At 33.2% G+C, this 18,464-nt stretch overlaps 1 protein-coding gene across 2 annotated transcripts in view; it reads left to right on the forward strand.

Moving 5' to 3' along the window:
* HGF (hepatocyte growth factor) overlaps positions 1 to 3,132 on the forward strand; it is a gene marked incomplete at both ends in the record, with an annotated part of 57,458 nt that extends 54,326 nt beyond the window's left edge. For both annotated transcript variants that reach the window (XM_084230941.1, XM_084230942.1), the window contains one exon: positions 2,956 to 3,132. In XM_084230941.1, coding sequence (XP_084087067.1) covers positions 2,956 to 3,132 — 177 coding nt within the window. The remainder of the gene's footprint in view (positions 1 to 2,955) is intronic.
* Between the last annotated feature and the right edge of the window lie 15,332 nt (positions 3,133 to 18,464).

The following is an 18,464-nucleotide window of genomic DNA, read 5'->3' on the forward strand; positions in this document are numbered from 1 at the left end:
AGAAAATTCACCACAGAAAATTTACTCAAGTGTGTATGGGACATTTTTGAGGATAGGTCATATATTAGAAAACAATTTAACTGTCAATATATAAAATATAGTAACTTTTATAGTAACTTTTCTTACCACAATGGAAGTTAGAAGTCAATTACAGAAATACAACTATTTACAATTTAATTGAAATTAAACAACATTTTCTTAGCCAATGGATCAATGAGGACATTACAAATGAAATTAGAAAATACTGACAGATGAATTAAAATGAAAACACAACTTACCAAAACTTATGGGAAGCCTGCAAAAAATTGTGCTATGTGGTAAATTTATAGCTATAAAAGCTTAAATTAACAAAGAAGAAAGATCTCAGAGATCTCAAAAGAAAAAAGGACCAAATCTACAACCTAATCTACAACTTAAGGAAATAGAAAAGCAATTACTAAGTAAAATCAAGTAAGGAAGAAGATAATAAAGGTTAGAAAATAATAGGTGATAAAGACTAGAAAAAACAATAAAGAAAATTAATGAAATCAAAAGTTGGTTCATTGAAACCAACAGTGATCCTGACAAACATTTAATCAGACAGACTAAGAAGACAAAAAAAAAGAGTAGACTACATACTAAAGTTAGAAATGAAAATGGGGACATTTCATATCATTCTACAGAAGAAAAGTGGATTATAAAAGATTTCTTTGAAAATTATACAAAAATTGCTTAACTGTTAAAATTTAACCAATTAACACTTGGTCGGTGTTCCTTATACCTTATATTTACCAGAAGATCTAAATTGTACTGTGCAATCTAGGACAACTGGGAGTCACATAAATATCTAAGTCGCTCCAAAATGGTTGAAACAAAACTCAAGATGGAATAGGTAGAAGTAGCTGGCATTACATTGGATGTGCATATCAGATTAACTCCCTTATCCTGAAGATGTTTTCTCTGAGAAAAAAAGAGTGAATGAAAGAATAAAGGAAGACAAGGAAGAAACTAAGAAGCAAAGATGAATAAATGAGAGAGATAATGAAAAACAGCAGAAAGAAGATCTAAGGAGATGAAGAAAAGCAAGAAAAAGTCATGGCAACTTGTAATCAAGTGGTAAGAAGCCTCTACATTGGTTTCCTCCTTACGACTGTAAGACAGACTCTGGACCAGCTGTCATGTTAGTTTCCCGACACCACTGCAAGGGATACTGCAGGCCAGTGTGTTCATCTCAGAACCTCTTCAGAAAACTCTGGAATTATCAATAGACTCACCACGAAAAGGAAAGGAGGGCAAAACCAATGGGTCATTATCACTAACCCTGAGAAGAAAAGGTCATCAAAAAAAGCTTTCTGTGATTAAGTTTACCCAGGATCACTGAAGAGTCAAGACTTTGAGCTACATTCAGTCTTAGAGACTATTTAGGAAACTACACACTTATCCCATTGCTACTGTCATTACTAAAAATGCTTTGACAACTGCTCTACTGGAATAGCCTGAAGAACTAGAGTTCTTCATGTATATGTCTTTAGTTTCTTAACTTTAACAATGAAGTATATTACATTATCACATGCTTATTATTTTTAATACTTATTGACAGGACTTCTAAAGAATTCATTCATCCTCCAAAATGATTTTTTATATTACTGATATTTAAAATGCAACAATTTAACCACTTAAATATTACCTCTTGCAAAACAAATCTCCCAGATGTTTGTATAATATCAGTTGTACCATATTTAGGGAGAGTTTCCCAAAGTAAATTACTATGAAGAGTTCATATCAGTAATCACTGGTTCATTAATTTAATAGTAAGATTAATTCATATAGTACAGTTAATATGAGGTCTCTTAGAATAAACTATTTTTTCCTTACTGTTTGACATTTTACTTCATCTGCCTTTGCCCCAGCACAGAATTTGATAAGTCTCTTTTTTTCTACCTGCATGACAGAACCAAATTTTGCAATAATTTAATTTTCTCTCATTATATCACTGTTAGTGGAAAATTAAGATAGTCCTAAGCACCCTTCTTTACGAGGATGCCAAAATCAATCATCTCAATCTTAGGAGGCTACATGGTACATGAAATTGATATAGCACAGTTGTAATGATTATATATGACCGTATTTGTAAATATATATACACATATATGTACATGTGTATATCTGAAAATACACTCACAAGTCAACCTATTAATGCATTAATTTTTTACCTACATATCATCTGTCTATAGATGATGATTTAATAGTTATTCTATAAGAAATAATATGAAATTATAGGTTATCTTCCACTAACAAGTATAAAATATAAATAGGGTTATATTAACTACTTATGTTAGTCCAAATATAAATAGGGTTATGTTAACTTCTTTATGCCTGGGAAAGCAATTTTCAAATAGTAAATAGAAAAATTTTATCAACTTGCAAGCTTTTGCCTAACTTGTTAAGATCATTCTGGGGGACAGGGGTGGGAGAATGAAACAAAAATCTTTAGAAATAAGAGAAAATTAGTGTAGTTTAATAATTAAAATTGTATAATTACAAGTGGGTTTCTTTTGTATTTACATTATTCTACACTTTCCAAATTTCCCATATTGGACATATTTTGGAAGAAGACAAAAGTAAATATAAAATCAACCTTATTAAATCGCTACCTGTGGTTATATGTTAATTAGTCTTCATTCAATATAAATGCTTTCAGTGTGTGTTTTGGAAAAAGTTATTTTTAATAATTACTATGCATGATAGAACATTTTGTTTGAACTTTTGTATTTATCTCAGTTGAATATTCAATAGAAGTCTACCCAGTGTTATAGTACATCTTTAAATCTTCATATTTCTATTGTAGTAATTCTCATTTTTTAAATGTAGTTACTTTTGAGATACAAATATATTTAGGAAGTGTTGCTAAATTATTTTTTTATTATTTCTAAAATAATATTGTGCTGTTTCTATTGTTGCATGTCTTCTTTTTAGGGGGATTATGGTGGCCCACTTATTTGTGAACAACATAAAATGAGAATGGTTCTTGGTGTCATTGTTCCTGGTCGTGGATGTGCCATTCCAAATCGTCCTGGTATTTTTGTCCGAGTAGCTTATTATGCAAAATGGATACACAAAATTATATTAACATATAAGGTACAACAGTCATAATTGATGATATGTGCCTGAAGCTTTCATCAGTACAACTCTCTTTTACAAGAAGATTTCAGAGAACATGGAATTAAAATGTCACTTAAAATATCCTAAGACAACTACTTCAGTGTCATGTTTGTTAAAGATGCTCATTAATATTTATGAGTGTTTTCTGTTGTTTTGTTTGTCAGTGTTATTTTATAAATGTTGAAGTGAATTAAGGTACATGCAAGTGTAGTAACATATCTCCTGAAGATACTTGAATGGATTAAAAAAATGCAAAGGTATAATTGCTGGATGATAAAAGAATTAATGGAACACATCAATTAATCTCTCTATGCTGCTTTCCAAGGTTAATTTCTTAATAATGAATAAATCATAAGTTAAACATTATTTTAACCTCACAAAACAATTTATACCTTTGTTCTTAAATTGTTACTCTATATTAAATTATATTAACTTTCATGCATCATGTTATATTTAATTCATTTCTCCTAACCATGTATCTTATAATAATGGTACACATACTTTTTACAAAAGCATGTACCCATATATTCATGCCTGGGTACACATGTCCATGCACTAGTATTCAAATTGTGTAGTATCTAATGTAACCCCTAATATTTTGAATGTTGTGTACCTATAGCTTTTCCTAAAGAAAAGATATAAATTTCTGAAAACCAGGAGTAATATTAAGGAAAGGTGCAAGATACAAGTGACTGGCTTATTTTTGTACATAATCTGCAGATAACCTACACTGGTTGGCATTTAAGGCATGTATGGACATAACCCACAAGTTAGATAACCCCTGGTCTAGGTGTGTACATAGACTTATCATCCTAATTTTTTGTGCAGAATCTAATTCTTAAAGTGAAAAGGATAATGTGTGTGTTAGTATTATTCCTTTTCTACAAATTTAGGGCCACTTATTTATGCAAGATTCTTTATATCTATTTTTAAAAATACTGTTTAAACTCTTAGTTCACTGTTTAACTGAAGGAGTTAAATGTATCTTTTCTTGAAAATGTATTTTAGTAGGTTATTTCTAAGACTTGCTGCTGTGATTGGCTTCTAGCTCATCCTCTTCAAATTTAAAAATTTGTTGAATAGGAACATTTCCATGTCTCCAAAGATTTGTAAATAGCCCTTCACCAAATTATGCATTAAAGTATATAGTGAAGAAAAAAATCAAAATACTTTTCTCAATTCTGAAGTCTTTTAACATAATAAAACTACTAAAGTAGAGGGAAAAAAGTTAAAGGAAAGGAACTAGCTTGTCTGAACTGTTTCCAGTTTTTCTTTAAAAGGAAATTAAATCTGGTGAATAAGATCTCAAGATGTCTTCATTTCATTTACTTCATTTTACATGCATCTTCCCTAATGTCATGGTATATATTAATTCAAATTTTGTATTCTGTGTAATAGCCAAATCACCATATTTATTATTGTATTTGTTGTTACTGAGTATCATGTGTTTGTCAAGAAGTGGAATAACAGAGTAAAAAGTTAGCATCTGAATTTTCATAGAAATTTCCCATACAAATGATTTTTAAAATTAATTATTTGAAGACATGAATCTAGTATCCACTTCATTAAATGACTCTCTCAAATGATTTCTCTTAAGGCTAAAGATCCAAACAATGCTCTAAAAACCCAACAGGACATTGCACATGTTGAGTAAAATGGTTTTAAAATTTACTTGAGAATTTAGTCCAAAGAGCATAGGGAAGCAAATCCAAAAATGCTGGTATCAAGAAAGAGTGAGAAAAAGATTCAACAATTGACCAGTCTATATCATCTTATCAGATTGCATTTCCCTTTTCTTTGTACAATATAGCACTTAAATAAAAACAGAAATTTCAAAGACATATTGCTCAAAAATTATAAAGTAATTTTCAGTTTCTTCTTGCCAAGCTGGCAAACTTTTAAAAAGTTACCTATTAATGATATTTGTAAAACAGTTATAAAATTGTTATAGTTTTAAATAGTTTACATTTTAAAATATTTCATTCATGTCTTTTCCTCTAAGTGTTCATGGAATGAGAGAGAGAGATTACCAAGATACTACTGCAGCTAACTTTTTAGACATTTTGAACTCAGTGTTTTCCAGTTTATTAAAGGGTAAAAACAAGACTACCAGTAGGTCATCAAGCATGGTGAACAAAGCATCTCTCTCTTTGGGAGGTTTCTTTTGTGCTAGAAGATCAGTAAAATAAACAACAAAAGCAAAATGAACAAGATTCATGTTATATTAGGTGGTAGGGCAGGGTATAATCATGTCAGCCATTTTTCTCTGTTGCAAGACACTATTTTTCTGGGCATTCTTTTCTTAATAAACTACAAAATCTCACAAATCCAATGTATCCAAAAATCCATTTTATTTTGAGTTCTGGGTAAAAGGATCTTTTAAATTAGAAGTTTCAGTACTATTTTTTGTTTTGGCTGTTCTAACAATGGTTGTATGTTGCTATAATTATGGACATTTCTTATGTCTACAATGAATAGAAATGTAAAATTAAAATATTTGTCTAAATGCCTCTGCTGTGCAGAAGGGATGATAACTCTTTTGTATACTTCTTTAATTTTATTGTAAAATATGTAATAACTTTTACCAACTTGCTGTGGGCAGGTCCTCAGTAAAATGGATTATATTGAGTCAATTTCTAGTATTAACAGGCTCCTGCTTGCTAACTAAGTGTTTCAAACTATGGGAAGTGTGAGACACTGGAAGGCAAGAAAAATAACAATAATGGCATGTGATAGCAAAATTGTATTTCACTTATTCCTGTGAATATTTCTTGTTGGTACCAATGGTACTGTACAAAGTGAATGTTATAGCCACAACATTCTTTTGAAAAGAACACTGTCAAGAAGTGAGAAACTGCTGTAAGGCATTTTCTAGTTGTTTCTAAACATTTTTTTATAAAATAATATTTTTGCAATACAGAGATCATGTGAATAATTTTAATAAATTCGGATACTAAAATTTTTAAATTGATTTATTTAATTCAAGAAATAATGATTCCAACCAATCATATCTCATACTTATAAAGTCATTTGAAAATGAAATTAATTTGAATAAAGGGACAAAGTGTCTGTGTGAATAAATTACTTTTCACTATAATGTCCCAGAAAAGGTTTATTTTTCAATAGTCAATGGAATTTTGATCTTACAATTTATCAAAACAAAGTTAAAATTCCCTGGACTGTATAAATCTTGACAGTGTAATTTTAAGTAGGTTCATTTCCATTTGCACAGAAAGTTTCTGTCTTTAGGAAACTGAAAATGGAATACTGTGGATATTATGACTATTTGTCTTGTGTGTAAATAGGAAATTAAAAAGCTGCCTATTGAGTGTTGTAGCTGGATGCTTACCCAAAGAGGGAACACTGTGGTTATGACTTGTATATAAAGTTTCTGTAGTTAATAAAATTGCTATTTTTATAGCCTGATTATATTATTATTAATAATAATAATAAAATATTTTATCAAAATGCTCCCCTTCTCTTATTTTAATTATGTACATGGGCATATTTCAAAGTGCTCTACAGCTTAAAGCAGGAAACAAGAATGATTTTATTGACAGAAAATGCACATACTTTGTTGCAAGAAATGTTATACAAACTGTTTATAGGAAGAGAAAAAAAATCATTCCTATTCTGTCCATGGCAACGTCAGTGGTCTTCAGTAAATCATTAGTCTCTATTCACCTCTATTTCTTCTACTGTGTTAGCTAATTTTTTAGTCTTTGTTCATATTTTGCTAGAATAGTGCTATAATGTAATTTGCTAACATATGCAAAGTACTATCACTATAGATAACCTAAATTCTTTCACCATATCACTCTCTAGTATAGAGGTAATTTTAAATGGTTCAACTTATCAATTTGCAATTTATCTTCAAAATGTGTTAAATTCAGAATATGAATCAAATTGATTTATTTAATTCAAATTGAAAGGGACTGGAAGAACTAATCAACTGACCTAATAAAAAGAGCCTGGTAAAATCAATTATGATTTCAAGTTATATTTTACTGTCTCTTACCCAAAAAGTTTGCTTCTATAATTTTTCTGGCATTTATACTTATTTCAATGATGACTAATATATCTTATCCTGTAGCCCATGGTAAAAATATATGAATTTTTTATGATTATTATCAAGTAGAATATATGCAATTACCACCTCTGGTGTCAAAAAGAATATTTCAAATATCTAAGCTGTTGATCTTTTCCTAAACTTTGAATTTTTCCTCCCTTTTCTAGAACTCCCATATTTTTTGATGATTTCTTAAAATAGTTTATTTTTTCTTATATTCTTTAATGACTTAATTAGTCACCATTTGTCAATGTCTTGAATGGAATCATCTTGGTCTGCATTTTGTCTGTTTAAAGTCAGGGATTTTTATCACCATTCTTTCTCATTATTTTCCCTACATAGGCAACATCTTTAATCTATACCATCCTAAAAGTATTCTATAGCACTTTCACAAAGTTATAACCATTTTGTATAAAATTCAGATAAAAGTCTTCTTCTAGCAGCCTATATATTTTCATCCTTTACATTTACAAATACCTCAATTCCCTGTGTTATTTAGGAAAGCTGAAACTTAAATGTAATTTCAGTATAACAATATTTGAAATTTGGACAAAGTTTACAATGTTATAAAGAACTTGCTATTCATATCTACATAAAACAGAAAATACTAGTACTTTCATAGTTACTTTATAAAATGCAAAAGAAGTATGACATCATAGATGACTTATGTATATGCTTATACTTTAAAAAGTAAACAACCAAACAAAATAAAACCTATTAATCTGACTAACTCCAAACTGTTTAGACCCTCATCTCTTCTCAAAGATTTGGAATTTTTATAGAAATTAAGCAACTGAAAGTTAAGAATCTTAGGGTTTCATATTTAATTGCATTATTTAAATTTGAATGGGTAAGTTGGTCTATTTTATTTTTTTAATTTTTTTCAAGATTTATTTATTTATTTATACAAGCATTGGGTACAGTCAGAAACACGGGAGGGTGAGAGAATTCACCAGAGCCAGAGGGGAGAGCAAAGCAGGCAAACTGATGAAGTACACTGCTGAGAGGAGCAGTGGGTGGCAGGAGAGGTCTGCACGCCCTGTGGGACCCTCTCTGGCCGCCAGGGATCGAACTGGCGCTGCAGAGGCTGCGGGCAGCTTCGCAACCCAGAGCTCAACTGCTGTGCCACCGGAGAGAATGGTCTATTTTAAATTGGTATAACATATTTCTTGCACTAGACCATGCAGCTAGGAAAAGATTTTTGTTTGTAAATGTGATTACTAAAATTAAATAGACAATTACATTTTAGCTGGCTAATGGATACAGGTATTTATTTTATAAAACCTTATAGAATTTAGATTATATTGGTGAACATTTTCCACCTGAGTTTCTTTCCACGAAGGGTTGATGGCATAACTTTGAGGGGAAAGGGTTATATCAATTATTGCAAAAATAAATCTGACTCAATAATTGTCTACTCATTACTAATATGCAAAGATGCCATCTGCTGTGCATTGTGAAGTTTTACATTATCATTACTCAATTAACAAAAGGTTTTCATTGGATGAGTTTTCTTAACTCAGAGAAATCAACATGGATAATAGACTGCAATGAAATAAGGTAGAGAAAAGTCAAATGGAATTCTACATTAATGTTTTCATGTATTTTTTAATTTGTACAAAATCATGTTTTTACATTGGTTCAGTTTTCAGTTCTCTGATTTTTGGAGGCTAAAATCTGAATGTAGTGATAGTTTAGAATACATGACTTGTCCTAAATTGAAAACTCTATATCCTATAAAATATATAGGATATAAAATTATGACTAATTTACTAAGCAGAAATTTGACAGGTTGAAAAGATAAAAGTGATTACGGATATTTAGAGCAGAGAAGAATATCTTTCTTTGGTTGTTCAAAGAGTAATTCTGAGAGGAAATGTTTAGGTCCTTCTGGATACTAGAGAAAAATTTGGGAAAAATAAGATTGATATTTCAGTCAGATAGTTTAGATATAAGGAAGAACTTAATTATGAAGTTTACAGAGTATATGAATGAATAGAAACCTCCTAGAATCTGTAGCTGTGGACGGTTTTTACCCAAACCAGTTTCTGGTAGAAAACATTTTACAGGACACTGCTGAGAAGAACAAAACAGTCAAGGCTCAGTAAGTTTTAAAGATGCCAGGATACATTACACAGATCACTTTGCTGTAGAATTATCAAGGGTCTTTATGTGTCCATGTATTCATGCATATTTTTAAGCTCTATAAGAGAACATGTTATGGCATTTATACCAATTTAACATAGCACAGAACCCCTGTAAAATTATGGAGATAATATTTACATATTTAGTACTAGTGTACTGCTAAATGCTAGAATGCTAAAATGCTATTTAGTACTAGTGTACTGTTAGTGTACTGCTAAATGCAGTACCGAAAACTTGATTTACATATTTATTTTCTGAGTGACAGTGACAACTACATACCTTGAGATTTCTAGTCTATTGAAATCTATAAAAATTTTTTCTCTATAAAAGCATCTCTCATTAGTTTTTCCATTTGACAAATTTTCCAACTCAGTCTTCCTTTTATATGATTTGCTTATTTATATTAAATTTGAGCAAAATTCAGACACATAGGAGGCATTAAGGTATATTATTCTTTACATGTGTACCATCTACTTGGCCTCTCATCATATGTTATCAAAATAAAGATAAAATTGATAGCACAAATATATGCAAGTGATATTATTTTAATAGCCAAAGTTAGTAAGATCAAAATAGCCTATTTAAAAAAAATCTTACTAGCCCTTATAAAATCCTCACTTCTACTGAAATCTTCAGTTTTTTCGAAGCAGGGGATGTAAGGAAATAATGACAAATAAGGGTTATGAAAGAAAAGAAAAGGGAGAGAGAAAAATGTAAAAAAAAAAACAACACTATTTAAAAAATGGAGGGGAGTTAGGAGATGTTTTCTGGAGTTTACATATCCCCATAACTAAAGTCAACAAAAAGGTCTAGTGCGTTATTTTTTTAGTAGTATCTTTCCTTATTAGTCACAATCACTTATATTTTACAAATCCACTTGTAAACACTAAATGAGTCATCCTAAAATTACAAACAGAGTATGACTAGAGATAATCCACATTCTCATTCAGTGTTCCATTTTTTATTCTTTCTTCCTCTCCATTTTGCTTTCAATTATATGCTAACGACCCAAGGTAACTGAAAAACAAAGCCTTCTCTCTACATCTTAGTGCTGCTCTTTAATATATTACAACACTTTTCTCACCTTCAGTGACTTCAGCATCTTTCTACCATAAGTTAGAAGTGACTTTGGCTGGAACTTCACTAAGGCAGTTTAGTGGGGCAGCATGGAAGCACGAGGTGGAGACAGAGACAGAAGTTCAACTTAGCACTTGACATCAATGCTTGGATGTATTCTCAGCATCTAAACTGAATATATCCAAAACAGAACCCCTTTCCCTTAAATATTCTTGATAAAAACAATCTTTTTATGTACAAACCAAAAGCTAGAAAGTCACTATTTGGTGTGTCCATTTCTGCATCTCCAACAAACAGCAAGACATCAATTTAAACTCCTGAATATATCTTGAATACTTCATGTTTTCATCTCCAGTGGTTATATCATATTCCAAGTCACAATTTTCTCTCACTGTCATTACTACAATGATATTAAAACTTGCTTCTCCACTTATACTCCAAAGTATTTTCTATTCAGCTTCTAGAACATATGTATAAACAAAACTCTGAGGAGTTACGTTTTAAAGCCCTCTAATGGTTTCCCACAGGTCTACCAATGCCTATGTGAATTATCTCTGACAGTTCAAGTCTCCCATCAGTTCCTTTCTTTTTCCCACAATATTCCAGTGATATCAGACTCTCTAATCTAAGAAAAGGTTAAGCTCTTTCTTTTCTTAATGTCTTTTCATTTGCTGTTCTTCCTGCCTGGAATTATTCCCCCACCCACCAGTTCTTGCCTGACTAATGTCTACTTCATACTTCAGCATAAATGTCACCAATTGTCCCCACCCACTTTCCTGAGTGACATACCTCAAAATATGATGTACTTCTATTTCAGAAGACCAAACCTCAGTTAGATTGTTAACTTATCTCAGAAAAATAAATTACTACACTATAAATATATAAAATATATTAATATTTATCTTAATATAGCAGTATATTATGAATATAATATGTTACTAGATATTATAGGTAGTAGTCTCTCCTACTATATTGTAAACTCCATAAGTACACAATCTAGGTGTGCATTCTTCACACAATTATCTTCAGTATGGGCTCAATACTTGATAAATATTTGTTAAACAGATAGAATTAATTATCTGCAGCTTTTTTGTGTATAATTACAAAATATAATCATACTATAATCTCTAAATTTTATTTACTATTAAACAGCATTACCTCCAAAGTTTCTTTGGTGGTAGTGTTGGGGAAGTGATTTCTGCTGACTTCTGCTATATGCTTTTGTTTTAGGTCATATTTATTAATTATTTACTTAGTAATGGGTGCCTAGAGTAAATAAAACTTGGTCCCTAAACATCTTATATATACCGATAAGTCTGGAAGACAGGAATGAAATGAGACTCTGAAAGTGTTAACTGAGAAGTCCAAGTGTCTTCTGGAACAAAGAGCAAATTTTAAATGAGCTTTTGACTCATCTGTCCTTAATTTTTCAATACTGTTATAGGCTTAAATCCTATAAAGTTGCATATTATTTTTCCTATTTTATGAACATTTCCATCATTATATTATTAATTACTTCACAAAGTTTAAAGTTACTCTTCTTTTTCTTCCCCTTTCTTAAAGGGGAAGTTTCTCCAGATTCCTAATCTTTTAAATCCTACCCCTTCTTCCTTACGTTCTTAAGAATCTTAGGACACTTTTAGCATATATAGATGGAATTATGCATTCATTATCAAGGGAATAATGTAATTTCTCAAATGGTGAGAACACCAGTAATTTTTAGAGATCAAACTATGAAGCACTTTATTTTGCTAGCATAAGAATGACACATATTTTATCACCATAAGTTCTTAATTTTATTTGGAGATGACCTAATAACAATAGACCATGTTTGTTCATTGCTTTCTACTTGCCAAGTCTGTTTTTATCTTATTTAGCCATCATTACAATGTTAACTTAGGCAGGTTCTACGATTATATCCATTTTAAAGAAAAATATTCAAATAACTTACAATAAGAATACAGTCAAGCACAGGTTTTCAATAATTTGGCTAAACCTTTTTGTTCTATGCTGTCCAAAGAGCATTTAATTTAATTATTTTCCAAAACAATAGGAAAAGGGGGGGGAAACTCTTATTTAAATAAGAAAATGCTGCCATCATCTGGGCAGGATATGAGCAAGAAACTATTCAGAGGTCAAACTGCTTTTCAAGTAGGCCTTGCCCAAAGTACTGTGAGACATCAGCTAATGGATTGTGGCTCCCTTATCTTTTAATATATTGAATGCTGAAATTTGAATTGTTTGCAAAGCAAATTACTATGAAGTTTAAGGTTAGTGGAGTAAGAGATTCTTTAAGAATTTCGTTGCTGGGGAAGGAGGATATAGTTATTAAAAAAGAAAAGTAACAGATTTGTGAAATAGAAATAGTAAGAACTCTTGGGTGTCCCTGGTGGCACAGGCGGTTGGGTGCAGTGCTGTGAAGCTGTCTGCAGCCTCTGCAGTGCGGGTTTCCCAGCCGGCCAGGGAGCTAATCACATGGCACCACAGAACTCTCCTGTCCCCTCAGCAGTATATTTCAGTCAGTCTGCCTGTTCTGTTCGCCACTCTGTCTCTGGTGCATCCTCTCACCCTCCTGCACATCTGGCCTGTACCCCGATTCTTGTATGCATGAATAAATAAATCTTTAAAAAAAAGAAATAGTAAGAACGGTAGAAAAACATGTAGTGGTAAGAATTCAAAGAAATTCCAGTGGGGGATAAAAGCTCAGACTTTATTCTGAAATAAAAAATCAGTAATTGTTCCTACCCTTTATTGTGATACTACAGGGTATTTTATGAAAGAGGGACTTGCTATCAAAGGAAATTATAATCTTTTACATGGGGCAGCTGCACTCCTGGAAAGAGCTGGATTGATTTATTGAATTATATTGTATGAAATCTCAGACTATGACTATGACAGCTGCAAAGAGTGCTAAAAATTACTTCTTTGATTTAAAGAGGAAACAAAGAAAAATAAATGAGTAATGACTCACCCAGGGTCACACAGCTAGAGGCAGAGATAGCCCTGGAAATAAAAGCTACTACTTTTTAAATTAAAAATCTTGGTTTTATTATTAATTTATTTTTAAACTGATCAATGAAGAAATCATATACTATTAAAATTTGGTCAAAACCTCAAAAGAACTGATGTAGTTAAAAGAGTTATATAAGTGATGGATAGTTAAGAAAAATTTGAAACATTGCCCAAGCATAAGAGAAGCTCAGCTTCCTTTATGGCCTAAAAGGTCTGAGACAAAGACCTGGCCAGGAAGGCCAGTCCCAGGTAGAGATTTTACAGGTTTCTCCATTGGAGTGAGCTAGGCTGTCAGCTGGCTTCTTTCTCTAGCTTGCCTTGGGTTCTTACCCCTACCCCTTCCCCTTAACTGCAATGAAGCCTTCTAAGGACAAACTGGGGGATTACTTTTTTGTTGTTGTTGTTGTTGTTGTTTTGGCAGATATGAAATTGAGATGCAGCACAAACAAGAAATAAAAGCACATGCTAATAAAGCTGTAGCACAAAACTGAATGAGGAGTGCATGACCATCCTTTCCACCCCCTGGTAAAATAAACCTGTCATGGCTAACCAATTCAGAAATCTGCAAGAGGCAATTTTTAAAAGCAGTTTTAGAAGACTGGTTTTATTTTTAGTTTCACATATAGGCCCAGGGACGTTTTTGTGGTTGTACAAACTATGAGAAGATTAATATCAAATTCTAGCTCTAAATTTTCCAAATACAAGTTTGCGTATAAAGGTTAATGACTTATTAAACAGTACTTAGAGTACCCAATGTCATTCACATGATTTATATATTCCTCAGTTACTTTCATCCCTAACTTTGAATCTTCAGTGTCTGCCTTTATGTACCTAGAATATCATGCTCATTCTCAGGACATTCACATCTCTAAAAATATTTTGAAACCCAGCCTTGTACCAAAGGTACCCAGTGACCCCTACATTTTCATGCTCTAAAGGGGTGTAACCATTCATGTGCACAAAGGCAAAGCAGATTCTTAGTGTGAAGGAACTTTAATAGTATTAATGTATATATATAGAGAGAAGAAAGTTCTTAATAATAGTTTCCCCAACTTAAAAATAAACAAACAAAACTTACCTATCCCTTGTAGGCAAATATCCAGCCAAACAGAGTTGGTTTGATGCAGGGCTAAGGAGGCCCAAAAGCTTGCCACAAGTCCAAGCCACCTTCTGGTAGAGAACCAGAGAAAGGGATTCTAAAGCAGTTCCCAGAAAGTTGGGACAAAAGGAGCTACCATATCAAGATAATGGCTGCCATTCTCTTCCTCACCATGTATCTCTTTCAAGTCTTTCTATATGTCTCTCCTCCACATGTCTTCCTCCTGTATCCTTCCCAGCAATGCCAGGGTGCAAGCTGGGTGGCAGGAGCAAGAGTTCTTTCCTATTTTCCCAAAGCCCATCCACCTTTCATGTTATACAGCTTCACCTGGCACTCAGTGTCAAACCTTGTTAATCGGGGTCAGAGACCATGGTAACTCCGCCCCCCCCCTTTTTTGTTGTTTTGTTTTTTGTTTTGTTTTTTTAATTTCAAGGTTTAAATTTTATTTGGATTCTGATTTATAGACTGTCATGTTTTCTCTTGTTTTTAATCCTTATTCCAGTATTGTAAGAATTATATAAAATAAATTAAAAAAAAAGAAAAAGAAAAAGTAACTTTGGTACCTTCCTTTTTAATGTAGATGTCTCTGTACCAAACTTAGTCAAAGCAGGGGGTGCATTTGACCAGAAGAATCAGATAATTTTATTTATTTTTTATTTTTAAAAAAGATTTTATTTTATTTATACAAGAGCTGGGGTACAGGCCAGGGGTGCAGGTGGGTGAGAGAATTCACCAGAGAGAGTGGGGAGCAGAACAGGCAGATGGACGGGCGGGACAGGAGAGGTCTGCCGCGCCATGTGGATCTCTCTCTGGCTGCCTGAGAATTGAACCTGCGCTGCAGAGGCTGCAGACAGCTTCACAGTGCTGTGCTCAACCTGCTGCACCACTGGGGAGGCCTGAGGATTTGATAATTTTAAAGAAGACCTTTCCGGGCATCCCCTGGTGGCACAGGCAGTTGAGCGCTGCACTGTGAAGCTGTCTGCAGCCTCTGCAGCACCGGTTTGATCCTGGCCTGCTAGCAAGGGTACCACATGGCGCCCTCTCCTGTCGCGCCTACTGGCTGTTCCCCTCAGCAGTGTATTTCGTCAGTCTGCCTGTTCTGTTCCCCGCTCTGTCTTTGGTGAATCCTCTCACCCACCTGTGCATCTGGCCTGTACCCTGGTTCTTGTGTGAATAAATAAATAAATTTAAAAAAAAAATAAAGAAGACATTTCCTCACATGGACTGATATGCAACTATCCAATAGATTTTGAACGCGTCTACATTCCTTTGCCCTCCTCAGTCCACCCCTTAACCAATAACATTCAAATCTTTTGTTCTTGATTCTATACATCAAAAATCAATATAAATCTCTTAATTTCCTGGGAAAGGAGGCAGATTTGAGCTTTGACTCCCTGTCTCCTTGCCAGTCTACTTTGCAAATCAATCTCTTCTTCCTCCAGGTTTCAGAATATTTGTTTCTATTCACAGTGGGCAGGGAGTCCCTTGCCTGGGTATCAATAATACCCTCTTATTTAAATGATAGCCTTCATCTACATAATGGACAGTTAAGTATTGTTAAGGAGTTCATATACGTATTCCTAGTGATACAGAATAAGAATGGAAATATTTGCTAAAGAAAGTTCACATTCTGGGCCTCCCTGGTGGCGCAAGGGGTTAAACACTGCACTATTAAGCAATCTGCAGCCTCTGCATCACGAGTTCAAACCCCGGCCAGCCAGGGAGAAACCCACACGGCACAGCAGACCTCTCCTGTCTCGCCAGCTGCTCCCCTCAGCAGTGTGCTTCGGTTAATCTGCCTGCTCTGTTCCCCACTCTGTCTCTGGTGAATCTTCTCACCCCCTGCATCGCTGGTCTATACCCCAGCTCTTGTATGCAAAAATAAATAAATCTTTAAAAAAAAAGGAAAGTTCACATTCTCCAAATTACCTTCTTAAGTTCATTTTCTACTGCTTTCATCTAAACATAGCAATGAAGTTTCATTTTTAATATGTTTTATCTTTTACTGTGCATATTTTTATTATAACCAAATTTGTATACTTTGTGGCAAGAAAAATAATTATACAATTGTTAGTTTTTTAAAAGTCTAAACAATATCTCATTAAAATTAGGAAGACAAAATTGTTCTTAACATCTGATCATGAGTACTTCAGATAAAATTCATGTGATTGGATGATATACTAGATAGTTATGAAAGAGATGGATTTTATACAGGAAAGAATGTATCATGCCATTAATGCATATTCTTATAACTATTTCAAGTTAAATACTTTTGTTCCTAGGATAAAAATAGAGCACATACAAGAAATATTACCTGATATTCCAGTGGAATTTCACAATGGAGTCTATGTACTATGAGGAAAAGAGTGTTATTTTACAATGGTCAAATTTTTAGGTTAAAGTGCATATGTAATACAATATTTATATTTTCATTTTTATTTTTTATTTTTAGATTTATTTTTATTTATTTATACAAGCCCTGGGTACAGTCAGAAGCACGGGAGGGTGAGAGAATTCACCAGAGCCAGAGCGGGGAGCAGAGCAGGCAGAAGGACCGAAGTACACTGCTGAGGGGAGCAGCGGGCGGCAGGAGAGGTCTGCGCACCATGTGGGACCCTCTTCTGGTGGCCGGGGAGCAGCCGGGGATCGAACCGGCGCTGCAGAGGCTGCGGGCAGCTTGGCAACCCAGCGCTCAAACGCTGCGCCACGGGGAGGCCCTATATTTTCATTTTTAAATAGACATTTTATTTGGAAAATATTTATTGATAATCTTTCAAATAACAATGTTTAAAATTTAAACATATTAATTAAGATATATAAAACAGCTGGTATTTATGAGTGCTTCCTATATGACAGATATTATACTAAGAAATTAATATAGATTTATAATTTAATCTTTACAGTAAGCAGTATATCTTCATTATACCATTCCAGGTATGGAATAGTAATAGCTATTTGCTGATATGCTTCCAATTTATGCTCTTTGCCATGGATTTTTCATCTTGTTCTACCATGACATGCACTTTACTTTCATTCTTTTATCATATAAGGATAAAATAGCTAAAAAAAAAACTATTTTGACAGATATGTTTGTGTTGTTGCCATAAATGTATGGCCTAACTTTGTAGCTTTTAAGTACATACTTCAAGAAGGTAATTCATTTTTTGTTAGTTGATATTCATGAAAATTTCTTGTAGCAAGCCAACAAACTAATCAAGAATGTGAAACTCAGCACTGTTCTAAGTTATATGTATTCATTTTACTTGTACATATATATATATATTTAAGATTTATTTATTTTTACACAAGAGCTGGCGTACAGGCCAGAGGCATGGGAGGGTGAGAGGATTCACCAGAGGCAGAGTGGGGAGCAGAACAGGCAAATGACTGAAATACACTATTGAGGGAAGCAGTGGGTGAGATAGGAGAGGTTTGCTGCGCTATGTGGGAATCTCCCTGGCCGGCCAGGAATAGAACACGCGCTGCAGAGGTTGCCGACAGCTTCACAGTGCTGCACTCAACCTGCTGCACCACCAGGGAGGCCCATATATATTTATTGCACAGATATTACAGACTATGCACTGAGAAAACAACAGTGAATAATCAGGCAGTAAACACACTCTCAAAAATATGAAAACTATAGTTTTAGAAGTGACAAGGCAAAAAAAAGAATAAGGAAATAAATCACAAGAACTAAAGTATTAAACCTACACGAGAAAATATCTCTTTCTCCATGAAGCTTGTATTTGAGTACAGATAAAACATGAAGAGAGAAAAACCATGCTCTATTGGAAGGAAAGGGAGATAAAGGGCATGATATGGCATATGATTGGAGAGCAATGCAATGAGGAAAACTACATATCTAAAGGAGATTTTGAAGAATAATGGAAGATGAGGATTGGAGGTAGACAGAAGTAAGAT

Source organism: Talpa europaea (assembly GCF_964194135.1).
Source record: "Talpa europaea genome assembly, chromosome: 3".
Taxonomy (NCBI): Eukaryota; Metazoa; Chordata; class Mammalia; order Eulipotyphla; family Talpidae; genus Talpa; species Talpa europaea.